Source organism: Spea bombifrons, chromosome 11 (genome assembly GCF_027358695.1).
Source record: "Spea bombifrons isolate aSpeBom1 chromosome 11, aSpeBom1.2.pri, whole genome shotgun sequence".
NCBI lineage: Eukaryota > Metazoa > Chordata > Amphibia > Anura > Pelobatidae > Spea > Spea bombifrons.
Genome location: NC_071097.1, coordinates 314,229 through 328,248, shown reverse-complemented (window position 1 = coordinate 328,248; position 14,020 = coordinate 314,229). Strand labels below are relative to the sequence as shown.

The window sequence follows — 14,020 nt, the reverse complement described above, 5'->3', positions numbered from 1 at the left end:
TAAAAGCTTCCGGCATGAAAGCTGATGTCACCTGGAAGGTCATCGGAGGACAGGATATCTGATTGGACATAGAGGTCACAGTGTGATCGGTGCAGGGATGTTTCTCACCCTCCTCACATGCTGGAAAATAAAAAAAAGGCTAGTGATTTAAAAAAAAATCACCATAATACAATAAATAATTTAAAAAAACAACAATAAAGTGAGCTAAGTGATGTTATTGTGACATCACTGGCCTTAATCACATGTTCAAGACAAAAAATAAAAAAAAAATATAAAAAAAAACCCCTTACATCCCATTGCCCTAACACAACATCTACCCAGTATAACCCTCCTGCCCCTGTTCACAACCCCCAAATCCGTTAAGCCATAAGCATTAAAATTCTACAAATAATGTACACCTGATAGTATGTTCCCTGGTGCTGGGAAAGTATGGAAAATCTATATAAATTAGGTATTTCTGAAATCAGGACACCTGATAATTACATGACAGAACCCTAAATACATCACAGAACCAGAACCCCCGGATACATCACCGGATCACACCCAGGACCCCACACACACATCACAGGATCAGACCCAGAACCCCAGACGCATCACCCGGATCAGACCTGGGACCCCAGACACATCGCCCCGGATAAGAGCCGGGACCCCGGAGGCATCGCCCGGATCAGAGCCGGGACCCTGGAGGCATCGCCCGGATCAGAGTCGGGACCCTGGAGGCATCAGAAGGATCGGACCCGGTAACAGAGCCCGGAGAGGCCGCGAGGTACGGAGCCGCTTCTCCTTGGACTCCATTTTTGAGGTAGAATCCATCATTCAGTCAGGAAGCCAGAGACCCATCACTCTCAGCCAGACACAGGCAAGCCTCCGGCCTCCTTCCTCTGTGCGGTCACGGGGAGGCGCTGAAAGGGTTAAAATACTGACACCGTGACATCACAGGGGGCACCTTGCGCCTTAACACTTTCACTGCTGGTCTAGTATTTATACGAAGACCCTGCATGAATCTGCCAGCTCAGCGCTGAAAGCGTTAATCAGGGAGACAGAAGGCTGACAGTTGCCCAGATTGAGGCAACTAACCCTCTGAGGGGCAATCAGTGATCGTGGAGGGCAGGAAGGTAACAGGGCAGCTGCTCTCATATCCAGGCACTGAGAAAGGGGGCAGGGCCTGTGCCGTAGGGAGGGACTGTGGTGGGCATCTGCAGGGAATTCGGCATCCGTTGCCTAGCAACAAGTCTGAAAAAGCCGCACGGTATAAGCTGCCGGCGGCCATATTGGGAAGCAGGAGATGACGTCACCAGCCGCTTCTGACAGGAAGTGATGATGGAAAAGGAGCCGCAAAGCAAGAGTCTTTGCCGGGTTTCTCTTCCGTTTCTTGGGGTAAGATCTGGGGGGTGGTTTAGTTACAGGGGCAGTTGCTATGCCTTGTGGGGTATATATGGTGTATCTGGGGGTAGTTTAGTTACAGGGGGGCAGTTGCTGTGCTGTGTGGGGTATATATGGGGTATCTGGGGGCAGTTTACATACAGGGGCAGTTGCTGTGACGCGTGGGGTATCTCAGGGCCAGATGGTAGGCATGGTGACATCTGGGCGGTTAGGGTTTTTGTACTGGAAATCTTTAAAGACCTTCGAGGATCTCTTGGTCCTGGGCCCTTAATGATGTTGTGATGATTGTAGTCTTTAATTATTACTATTTTTAATTTTATATATATTCTTTCTTCTTGGTCAGCGCTGCTGGTCACTCCGTGGTCAGTAAGCATCCGAAGGGGTCACGAAGGGGTCAATTCGACATTTCCAGCAGCTGCACCCAACCAAAAAATAAATAAAATCTCCCACGTGCTAAGAGAAACCAACACGCTCCCTCATATTTATTTATTTATCTTGAATAGTGGACAAAACCAGAACTAACCTTATGGTTTTCATACAATTTCATTAATTTCATAAAATGTACTATGATTAGGTAAAACTATACGTTAGTATTTACTAAATGCCCACCGAACAAGCCCAATAACAAATTAAAATACAAACAGATACTAAACATTAACTTTACACCAATGGCTCGCAGCTCGGCCACGCTGCTGGCGAAATCACCTGAAACCTTAAAATTCTAGGACTTTACCCTAACCCCGACTTTCAAATAATAGGATAACATACATTTCGTACTAAATAATTCAAATAATGAAGTTATTATTGGTTTTGTTTATAATCCTTAAGGCTAAAAGTAATAACCCTCAAGATTTAACCAAAAAACTATGATGATACTATGATGACTGGGATTAGTCTAAAAAAGAATGATAACGTATATACATTATATAAATATACGCGGGGCAGATATACATTATATAAATATACGCGGGGCAGATATACATTATATAAATATACGCGGGGCAGATATACATTATATAAATATACGCCGGGCAGATATACATTATATAAATATACGCGGGGCAGATATACATTATATAAATATACGCGGGGCAGATATACATTATATAAATATACCCCGTGCAGATATACATTATATAAATATACGCGGGGCAGATATACATTATATAAATATACTCGGGGCCGATATACATTATATAAATATACGCGGGGCAGATATACATTATATAAATATACGCGGGGCAGATACACATTATATAAATATACGCGGGGCAGATACACATTATATAAATATACCCCGTGCAGATATACATTATATAAATATACGCGGGGCAGATATACATTATATAAATATACTCGGGGCCGATATACATTATATAAATATACGCGGGGCAGATATACATTATATAAATATACGCGGGGCAGATATACATTATATAAATATTCGCGGGGCAGATATACATTATATAAATATACGCCGGGCAGATATACATTATATAAATATACGCAGGGCAGATACACATTATATAAATATACCCCGTGCAGATATACATTATATAAATATACGCGGGACAGATATACATTATATAAATATACTCGGGGCCGATATACATTATATAAATATACGCGGGGCAGATATACATTATATAAATATACGCGGGGCAGATATACATTATATAAATATACGCGGGGCAGATATACATTATATAAATATACGCGGGGCAGATATACATTATATAAATATACGCGGGGCAGATATACATTATATAAATATACGCCGGGCAGATATACATTATATAAATATACGCGGGGCAGATATACATTATATAAATATACGCGGGGCCGATATACATTATATAAATATACGCGGGGCAGATATACATTATCTAAATATATGCGGGGTCGATATACATTATATAAATATATGCGGGGCCGATATACATTATATAAATATACTCGGGGCCGATATACATTATATAAATATACTCGGGGCCGATATACATTATATAAATATACTCGGGGCCGATATACATTATATAAATATACGCGGGGCCGATATACATTATATAAATATATGCGGGGCAGATATACATTATATAAATATATGCGGGGCCGATATACATTATATAAATATACGCGGGACAGATATACATTATATAAATATACGCGGGGCAGATATACATTATATAAATATACGCCGGGCAGATATACATTATATAAATATACGCGGGGCAGATATACATTATATAAATATACGCGGGGCAGATATACATTATATAAATATACCCCGTGCAGATATACATTATATAAATATACGCGGGGCAGATATACATTATATAAATATACTCGGGGCCGATATACATTATATAAATATACGCGGGGCAGATATACATTATATAAATATACGCGGGGCAGATACACATTATATAAATATACGCGGGGCAGATACACATTATATAAATATACCCCGTGCAGATATACATTATATAAATATACTCGGGGCCGATATACATTATATAAATATACGCGGGGCAGATATACATTATATAAATATACGCGGGGCAGATATACATTATATAAATATTCGCGGGGCAGATATACATTATATAAATATACGCCGGGCAGATATACATTATATAAATATACGCAGGGCAGATACACATTATATAAATATACCCCGTGCAGATATACATTATATAAATATACGCGGGACAGATATACATTATATAAATATACTCGGGGCCGATATACATTATATAAATATACGCGGGGCAGATATACATTATATAAATATACGCGGGGCAGATATACATTATATAAATATACGCCGGGCAGATATACATTATATAAATATACGCGGGGCAGATATACATTATATAAATATACGCGGGGCAGATATACATTATATAAATATACGCCGGGCAGATATACATTATATAAATATACGCGGGGCAGATATACATTATATAAATATACGCGGGGCCGATATACATTATATAAATATACGCGGGGCAGATATACATTATCTAAATATATGCGGGGTCGATATACATTATATAAATATATGCGGGGCCGATATACATTATATAAATATACTCGGGGCCGATATACATTATATAAATATACTCGGGGCCGATATACATTATATAAATATACGCGGGGCCGATATACATTATATAAATATATGCGGGGCAGATATACATTATATAAATATATGCGGGGCCGATATACATTATATAAATATACGCGGGACAGATATACATTATATAAATATACGCCGGGCAGATATACATTATAGAAATATACGCCGGGCAGATACACATTATATAAATATACGCCGGGCAGATACACATTATATAAATATACGCCGGGCAGATACACATTATATAAATATACGCGGGGCAGATATACATTATATAAATATATGCGGGGCCGATATACATTATATAAATATATGCGGGGCAGATATACATTATATAAATATATGCGGGGCCGATATACATTATATAAATATACGCGGGACAGATATACATAATATATATATATACGCCGGGCAGATATACATTATAGAAATAAACGCCCGGCAGATACACATTATATAAATATACGCCGGGCAGATACACATTATATAAATATACGCGGGGCAGATACACATTATGTAAATATTGCAGAATTCTTAGTAATTATGGGTTTTTTGCCTTCTTTTGGATCAAGAATAGGAAGGTTAGGTAGAAGGGTTAAACTTGATGGACCTTATGAACTATGTAACAGTCAGCTAGTCCTGTTATTCCTCCAGAGCCTTCCCCTGTGTATTACATGAGAGTGGCGAGAGCGTCTATAGCCAGCGCCCCCTGCCGTGTCATACTCGTGCATGTCAAACGGCAGAGTTCTACAGATCCACGTTTACAGTGAAGGCCAGTGAGTGTGAGAGAGCGAGGTGTTCTGCAGTTCATAGTAAATAGTATGTCGTTAACTTCACATTAGATCATTAAATGGGGTTGAGGTGAAGTTTTATGTTCTAGCCAAATATAATTTAGTTATTCAAGATGTCTAAAAAAATCTTAATTTGTTCTTTTTTTTTCCGCAGCGGTTTCCTGGGGTTTTACGTATCTTTGATGGAAGCCTCTCTCACGCGTGATCATTCCGAGATCATCGAATGCTGAAGAAAATTCCGAATCCTGCGCAGAGAAGAATTTGGGAGTGAAGCTGCCACTGCTGCTCTAGATAATACAGTATTTATGGAGGAATCTAGAAGCGTTAAGTGAAGCGGAACCTCCTGTGAATGTTCTGAGTGGATCTCACGCGGAGCTCGTACGCAGATGGCCAGGGAGGCAGCTGAGGAAGCGTTCACATGCTCGGAACGTGGGGAATGTTTTCCTCCGAAGCCAAAACTCACCAAGCACGAGCGGGTCCACGCAGAAGGGAAGCCATTTGCGTGTTCGGCATGCGGGAAATGTTTTTCCAGAAAGATTGTGCTCGATAAACATGAGAAGCAGCACAGCGGGGTGAAACCGTTTGCGTGTCAGGAATGCGGAAAATGTTTCTTCACAAAGTACGAACTTGTTGTTCACAAACGAAATCACACAGGAGAGAAGCCTTATGCGTGTTCTCAGTGCGCAAAATGTTTTACCGCAAAGTCAAAGCTTACCAGGCATGAGAGACGTCACACAGAGAGACCATTTCTGTGTGCGAAGTGTGGAAAATGTTTCATCGCAAAACTGGCGCTTACCCGACACGAGCGGATCCATGCAGAGGGGAAGCCGTTTGCGTGTTCAGAATGCGGGAAATGTTTCTCCAGAAAGATCGTGCTCGATAAACATGAGAAGCAGCACAGCGGGGTGAAACCATTTGCATGTCTGGAATGCGGGAAATCTTTCTTCACAAAGTACGAACTTGTTATTCACGAGCGAAATCACACGGGAGAGAAGCCACACGTGTGTTCTTACTGCACAAAATGCTTCACCACAAAGTCAAAGCTTAATAGACACGAGAAACTTCATACGAAGACACAACTGGCATCTTCACAAAGTGGGAAATGTTTCATCACAAGACCATCAGTTACCAGGCACGAGCGGACTCACACGGGAGAGAAGCCATTTGCGTGTCCGGATTGCGGGAAATCTTTTTCCAGAAAGGCTGTGCTTGATAACCATCAGAAGAAGCACAGCGGGGTGAAACCGTATCCGTGTCTGGAATGCGGGAAATGTTTCTTCACAAAGTATGAAGTCATTATTCATGAGCGAAATCACACGGGAGAGAAGCCTTACTCATGTTCTCACTGCCCAAAATGTTTCACCTCAATGTCAAAGCTTACTAGACACGAGAGGTTTCACACCGAGAGGCCGTTTACATGTCCTGAGTGCGGAAAATGTTTCACTACTAAACAGTTACTTACTAGACACGAGCGGCTTCACACGGGAGAGAAGCCATTCGCGTGTTCGGAGTGCGGGAAATGTTTCATCACGAAGGCCGAGCTCGATAGACATAACGGAATTCACATCGGAGTGAAACCGTTTGTATGTTCTGAGTGCGGAAAGTGTTTTAGCAGAAAGTCAGACCTCACTACGCACGAGAGATTTCACACCGGAGAGAGACCGTTTCCATGCGCTGAGTGCGGAAAGTGCTTTTATACGAAAGGACACCTCAGCAAGCATGAGCGGAGACACACGGGGGAGAAGCCATTTTCATGTTCCGCGTGTGAAAAATGTTTCACCTCAAAGACCTTGCTCACTAGACATGAAATATATCACACAAAATTGAAACCGTTCGTTTGCTCTGAATGTGGAAAAGGTTTTTGTACAAAGCCGGAGCTCAATCGACATCAGAGATTTCATACAGGAGAGAGACCCTTTCCATGTCTCGTGTGCGAGAAACGATTTTACACGAAAGGACATCTCAACACGCATGTGCAGAGCCACACGCGATAGAAGCCGGTGTGGAAAAGGCAACGCTGGTATCCAGCGATTATTCCATGTTATAGAAGTCTGCATTACTACAGCTAGTAACTCTACAGGGGGGCTATAATGTCCTAAACTGTTAAAAACCGTTTAGGTGAAAGTGCCCACTAACGAGATTTCACAAAATCAATTCTTTATCCCTAGCTATACTTCATCAAATATCATTAAGTTGAGGGTTAGAATAGAGATGACACATATACATAGATAAACCACCTCATATCGCAGCAATGACTGCACTCCTTGGAAATATAATTTATCCATACTCGTGTTTAGGATCAATCCATAAATATCTGAAATCATACACAGCTTTCACCATAATGGTTGTTTTTGTTATACTTTAATTTTTCCTTTGGTTTTCTTTTACACTTTCTTATAATTTTGTTCCTTTTATCTTCGCAACTGATTATCTTGAAATACTCAATCTTTATGTTGTGTTGTATTTTTGGCATTATGATGTGTTTACTCTGTAAACGGAGTATCGAGGTCACGTAGAATGAAATGATCTCGGTGTTCCCTTGACTTTGTGATATCTTTGTCATTAACCTACACGTTTCTTTATTCTGTAACAGTTTGCTATACATGCAAAAAAAATCTTTAATCAAAAATAATGAGATTTCACAAAGGAGAGAAAGCATTTGATATAAAGGGGCGGGGAGCTGTCCTCGGGATTTCTGTGTCAGTCTGTTTGTAATTAAACTTATAAGTAATAAAAATACTACACGCAGAGCGCACACGGTAGAGATGCCCCGCTTTATCTGAACATAAAATACAGCACATGTTCATTAATGGCCACGTACACAATGCTTGCGCCAACTCCATCTACCCCAATTTACAGAGGAGGGGAAGGGTTTGTGGTTAGAAAGCAGAAAAGGTGAAAACGTGTCAAGCCGGCTTCCAACTATTTTTCAAAACCAGACACTGCTGGGTATATGAAATGCTAATATTTCAACTCTTACCATGAAGATCCATCAGCCTTGCGGTAGTCGTTTTTTTATTGGTGTTTATTTTTACACACACAGTAACAACACCCCACTATGTGGTTTGTTGGGCCACATTTGGGAGGCGAGCATTTTTACATTTAGTCATCACGAGCCCATGTCCTATTTGGGGCATCTTTAACATATCATACATTTTAGAAAACTAGACATCCTGGGGTATTTCAAATGCTAGTATTTTACACTTTATTTGCCATGATGTTTGGGAAGATACAGGAGCAATTTTAGCACTTGCACATAAATCTAAACATTTTTTTGGACATTTTAAAACATTTTTGGAAATTGATGATTATCCTTATGATGTCACAGTGCCATCACTGAAACATTAGTAACTCCCAGAGATCACCCACATGTATCCTCCTCTTGTCCCGGAATCACTTCCAGCACCAGCCAGCATCACGCCTGGGAACCCTGCTATGTGTACCCAATAAGTAGACACAACTACCTTGAACTGAGTACAGCAGGAAATAACAGTTTATTGATGTAAAACACAGACTCATATAGCCACAGAACTTCATTAACATAAATTAACATTGATAAACAGGTACATGCATACAAACCAGCCTTTAATCCCCTTTGGCTACTGAATCTCCCCCTGGCAGCAATCCTGTTCATGGGATTAGTTTACACAATGGAGTTCCTGCCTGTTTGGCAGCCAGGCTGGAGCCATCTCTGAGTACCTTGGGGCCCTGCATGACAGCTCATTCTGTCACAATTATTTTTTTTAAATAAGTAGTAACTTTTAAAACTTTTATTTTCTATATTATACTTTTCATATTGCATAGCGACTAAAAAGCTGGGCTCCGTTGAGGCGGATACAGGGGGTCTGTTGGGACTACTACTTCCTCCTGGTACAAAAAGCCATGTTTCTCTAATTTTTTTTCTTCAACTATGTTGTATCCTGCGTGTCTAAATTGTTATCACCTTTGTTCATATTTTTGTACGTAAGCATTCGTCAAATTAAACTATATATTAATCCAGTTTCCATCTCTGTGTTCTAACCCAACGAGAAAGCCGGAATAAACCACGTTACTTAATTGTTTTACTTCATTTGGGGTTTATACATTTTTGTTCGGTTCTGTGTGGTACCGGGCGTTACCGAAGCGTCTGTAAACTGCAGTCAGCTTAAAACATAACTTGGAGGTAGCAGCCTATCACCAGCCTGGTGTGGGTTTTTGGGATGTGTTTAAGGGTTAAATGAGTGACCAGGTATCGTTAACACTTGCACCCCCACACCTTATGTGTCCGGTTATCCAATAGCTAGCCGTGACAATATTCTTTACATTGTCTCCTGAACTCAAAGGATGATGTGTCTCAGAACTCACAAGAGATTACTTCTGTCCAAAGGCTTACCGAGAGGACAGACGTAATGGATTGGTTCTAATTTAACAAGACATCAAACTATTAACCGGGAACAAGAATAAGGCTTCTGCCCGGTGTGAATTCTGAGACATTAACCGAATCTCTTGCGCCTACTAAACATTTCTCACACGTTTCCAAACTCACGGAAATGGTTTTTCATCCGTGCTGAGTCTGCTGGTGGGCCACAAAATGGGACCTTTGTTTGAAACATTTCCCGCACTGGGAACATGAAAAAGGCTTCTCCCCGCTGTGAATTCTGAGATGTAGAACAAGGTGCCAATTCCTGTTAAAACGTTTCCCGCACTCAGAACATGCAAAAGGCCTCTCACCGGTGTGAATTCTGAAATGTTGAACGAGGTGAAAGTTGCTGGTAAAACATTTTCCGCACACGGAACACGACAATAGTTTCTCTCCTGTGTGAGTCCGCTGGTGGAGAGCAAAACTTGCGGAGTTGGTGAAAGATTTGCTGCATTCAGAACAGGAAAAAGGCTTCTCCTCCGCATGAACGCCTACGTGCTGACCAAGGCTTGCCTTACTACTAAAACATCTCCCGCACTCTGAACATGGAAATGGTTTTTCTCCCGTGTGAGTCCGCTGGTGGTAGCTGAAACTCGAGTATTGCTTGAAACGTTTCCCACACTCGGAACACGAGAAAGGCTTCTCCCCGGTGTGAACTCTGAGATGTTGAGTGCGGTGAGAGCTGCTCTTAAAACGTTTCCCGCACTCAGGACAGGAATACGGCTCCTCGCCGGTGTGAGTTCTAAAATGCTGAACAAGTTGCCAGTTACTGTTAAAAGATTTCTCACACTCTGAACACGAGAAAGGCTTCTCCTTGGAGTGAATTCTAAGATGTTGAACAAGGTGCCAGTTCCTGCTAAAATGTTTCCCGCACTCAGGACATGGAAATGGTTTTTCACCCGTATGAGTTCGCTGGTGGCGTACGAAATCAAACTTGTGATTAAAACGTTTCCCGCACTCAGGACAGGAATAAGGCTTCTCATCTCTATGAATACGCTGACAAGTTTTCCCGCAGTCCAGAGAGGAGACCACTGATCTATCATGGATGGTCTGATGTTGAATAAGATCAGAGTCACTGGTAAACTGTTCCTGACACTCGGGGCAGCTATATGTACCCTCATCGGGGGGTGTTTCACACTGAAAATGTGTGTTACTGGTTTGGGTTTTATCAGTAGAAGTAGATTCCTTGTGTTCGGTTGGGATCCAATAATCCTCATTGGAAGCGGATTCCTCCTTTACGTGGACAGACGTATTATCCCCCCCGTCGTGCTCTGTGTGTGTATCGGGGGCTGAGACATTTCCATCTTCATCTGAGGGGGATCCGTCCTCATTATGAGTCGATGTGAGCTCTGTCTGTGGAGACTCCGCCGCGTCACAAATGTCTGTCTCTTCACATGAGGCGGATTCCTCCTTAATAAAATGAGACGTCTTACAGTCCAGCGGAGAATCAGGGGCTCGATCTCTGACCTCGGATGCGTCTGTCGGAGAGAAATGATCAAATTAAGTGAAGCGGCCGCTTTCCCAAACAAGCAGATTTCAGATCTCTTGTGGCTGCCTTATTGCCGAGACTATTAGAAAAGACCTCTCTTCCTTACAACTCCCTCCTACACCACTCAACACCACTCTCTCCACTCCTACTATACTAACTACCTTTTCCCCTACAACCGAAGAAGAGATAGCCACTCTTCTTTCTTCCTCTCACCCAACAATCTGCCCCTTCGACCCCATCCCTTCACACCTCACAAAGTCTCTATGTCCATCACTTACCCACCTATTTAATCTTTCTCTATCATCTGGAACTGTATCATCTGGAACTGTACCATCTGCCTTCAAGCATGCGCTAATCACACCCATTGTAAAGAATCCTTCCTCAGACCCCGTCTGTTTGACTAACTACCGCCCTATCTCTCTGCTTCCTTTTACCTCTAAGCTGCTTGAACGGATTGTGTACAATCGCCTCACTAACTTCCTCTCCTCTAATTCCCTCCTTGACCCTCTACAGTCTGGTTTCAAACTCCTTCACTCTACTGAAACGGCTCTAACAAAAGTCTCCAATGACTCACTCTCTGCCAAAGCAAAAGGTCACTACTCTATTCTAATTCTACTGGATCTCTCTGCTGCTTTCGATACTGTTGATCACCACCTTCTTCTAGACTCACTTGCTTCTATGGGCATTCGAGATACAGCTCTCTCCTGGGTCTCCTCATATCTGTCTAACCGTTCCTTCTCTGTCAGCTCCTCTGGCGAGACATCATCACCCCTTCCACTTTCGGTTGGCGTCCCCCAAGGTTCAGTCCTTGGCCCTCTGCTGTTCTCTCTTTATACTTCCTCTCTTGGCAAACTAATCCACTCATTTGGCCTCCAGTATCACCTATATGCAGATGATACCCAAATCTACCTGTCTTCTCCTGATCTCTCGCCATCTCTCCTGTCCCGTATTACCAATTGCTTGTCTGCTATTTCTTCATGGAAGTCACAACACTACCTGAAACTTAATCTTTCTAAAACTGAACTCATTATCTTCCCTCCCTCCATCTCCACTCCACTACCTGAATTCTCTATCACCATTAACAACACAACTATCTCTCCTACTAAACAGGCCCGATGCCTTGGGGTCATCCTTGACTCAAACCTCTCCTTCATCCCTCACATTCAGTCCCTCGCCAGATCCTGCCGCTTGCACCTAAAAAAAACATCTCTCGTATCCGACCATTCCTCACCCAAGAATCCACAAAAACCCTGGTTCGTTCCCTTATCATTTCCCGTCTTGACTACTGCAACACTCTTCTGGTTGGCACTCCACTGTCTCGACTCTCTCCAAAACAGTCTATCCTAAATGCCGCTACTAGACTCATCTTCCTTGCAGGTCACTCCTCTTCTGCTTCCCCCCTCTGTGAATCCCTCCACTGGGTCCCGATTACCTTTAGAATTAAATTTAAGATCCTGGTACTGACATATAAGGCCATCCATAATACTGCTCCTCCGTACATTTCTGACCTCATTAGCAAATCTCCTACTCGATCCCTACGTTCCTCCCATGGTCTAAGGCTCTCCTCCTCACTCATCACCTCTTCCTTTTCCCGTCTACAAGATTTCACTCGAGCTGCCCCATATCTCTGGAATCTACTCCCAAGGAACCTTCAGCATTCACCCTCCCTCCTGACATTCAAGAAACATCTAAAAACCCACTTCAGAGAAACTGCACCATCTTATCTGCTAGAACTTCCTTGTCATCGATACAACCACCACACTACCTCTCACCCGTCACTGATACCCCCCCATACTACCTCTCACCCTTTCTCTGTGCCTTATGTTTGTCACCCCATTCCCTCTAGATTGTAATCTTGCGAGCAGGGCTCTCTCCACCAAATGTATCGGTTTGTCTTAGTCTGTCAATTCTTGTCTTGTCATATCCCTTGAATTTATGTATTGTATTAAGCGCTGCGTAAACTGTCGGCGCTATATAAATAAAGGATAATAATAATAATAATATTTATTATACGGACCTCACATTTTACATGTTATTTGTTACAGTGAAGATGCCTTAATATCTTCACACAGACCGCAGGGATTAAACCTCTTACCCGGAGAGCCGCGGGGCTGGTGGGTCTCCATCATCACGTCCCTGTAAAGCTCCTTGTGTCCTTCTAAATACTCCCACTCCTCCATGGAGAAATAGACGGTGACATCATCACACCTTACAGGAACCTGAGACACACAATGAGCCGTCACCATCCAGACACACGCCTCGGTGTTACTGTATAACGTCCCGTTCCCAGCAGCGCTCACCTCTCCAGTCAGCAGGGACATCATCTTGTTGGTCAGTTCCAGGATCTTCTGCTCGCGGTTCCTCTCGTGGGTCAGCGAGTGAGGTGGAGGCACCGGGCTGGGGCTCCGGGTCCCGGGGTGTCCGTCTGACACACGGGGGCTGTCGCTGGGTGGGACGCAGTCACTGGGCTTCCTCACAATCATATAATCCTGTATATCGGGAAAGATATTGAAATATCGATGAGCAAAGAAACATCTGAGCTGCAGTTTGTGGACATAACGACATCCATGTTCTGGCCCCAGAGACACCGGCCCCTCACCTCTCCGCTCAGCAGGGAGATGATCTCCAGGGTGAGGCTCAAGATCTTCTCAGCCACCGGATCCTTGTCCATGTTCAGTCCTAAACCGGACTCTTTCCTGGGTCACCGCGTTTGGCGCTCAGACGTCTCCCTGTACCACAAATTCTAATAACGTGATGGCGAAAAGACAAAACCCTAATAAAAATACTTTCTTCACCCCTTTTCTTATCCCAGACAC

At 42.7% G+C, this 14,020-nt stretch overlaps 2 protein-coding genes across 2 annotated transcripts; one reads left to right on the top strand and one right to left on the bottom strand.

Annotated features, from left to right (window-relative positions):
• Positions 1–5,702: 5,702 nt before the first annotated feature.
• Positions 5,703–7,459, top strand: LOC128469251 (gastrula zinc finger protein XlCGF26.1-like). Its single transcript, XM_053451080.1, has 3 exons — positions 5,703–6,352; positions 6,434–7,089; positions 7,174–7,459. The coding sequence occupies exons 1-3, from the start codon at positions 5,703–5,705 to the stop codon at positions 7,308–7,310; spliced, it is 1,443 nt and encodes a 480-aa protein (XP_053307055.1). The 3' UTR covers positions 7,311–7,459.
• A 2,288-nt stretch (positions 7,460–9,747) lies between these two features.
• LOC128469250 (gastrula zinc finger protein XlCGF57.1-like) lies at positions 9,748–13,916 on the bottom strand. The gene is made up of 3 exons (XM_053451079.1): positions 13,804–13,916; positions 13,300–13,693; positions 9,748–11,193 (listed from the first exon to the last, which is right to left on the bottom strand). Exons 1-3 carry the CDS (start codon positions 13,873–13,875, stop codon positions 9,854–9,856), a joined length of 1,806 nt encoding a protein of 601 aa, XP_053307054.1. The 5' UTR covers positions 13,876–13,916; the 3' UTR covers positions 9,748–9,853.
• Between the last annotated feature and the right edge of the window lie 104 nt (positions 13,917–14,020).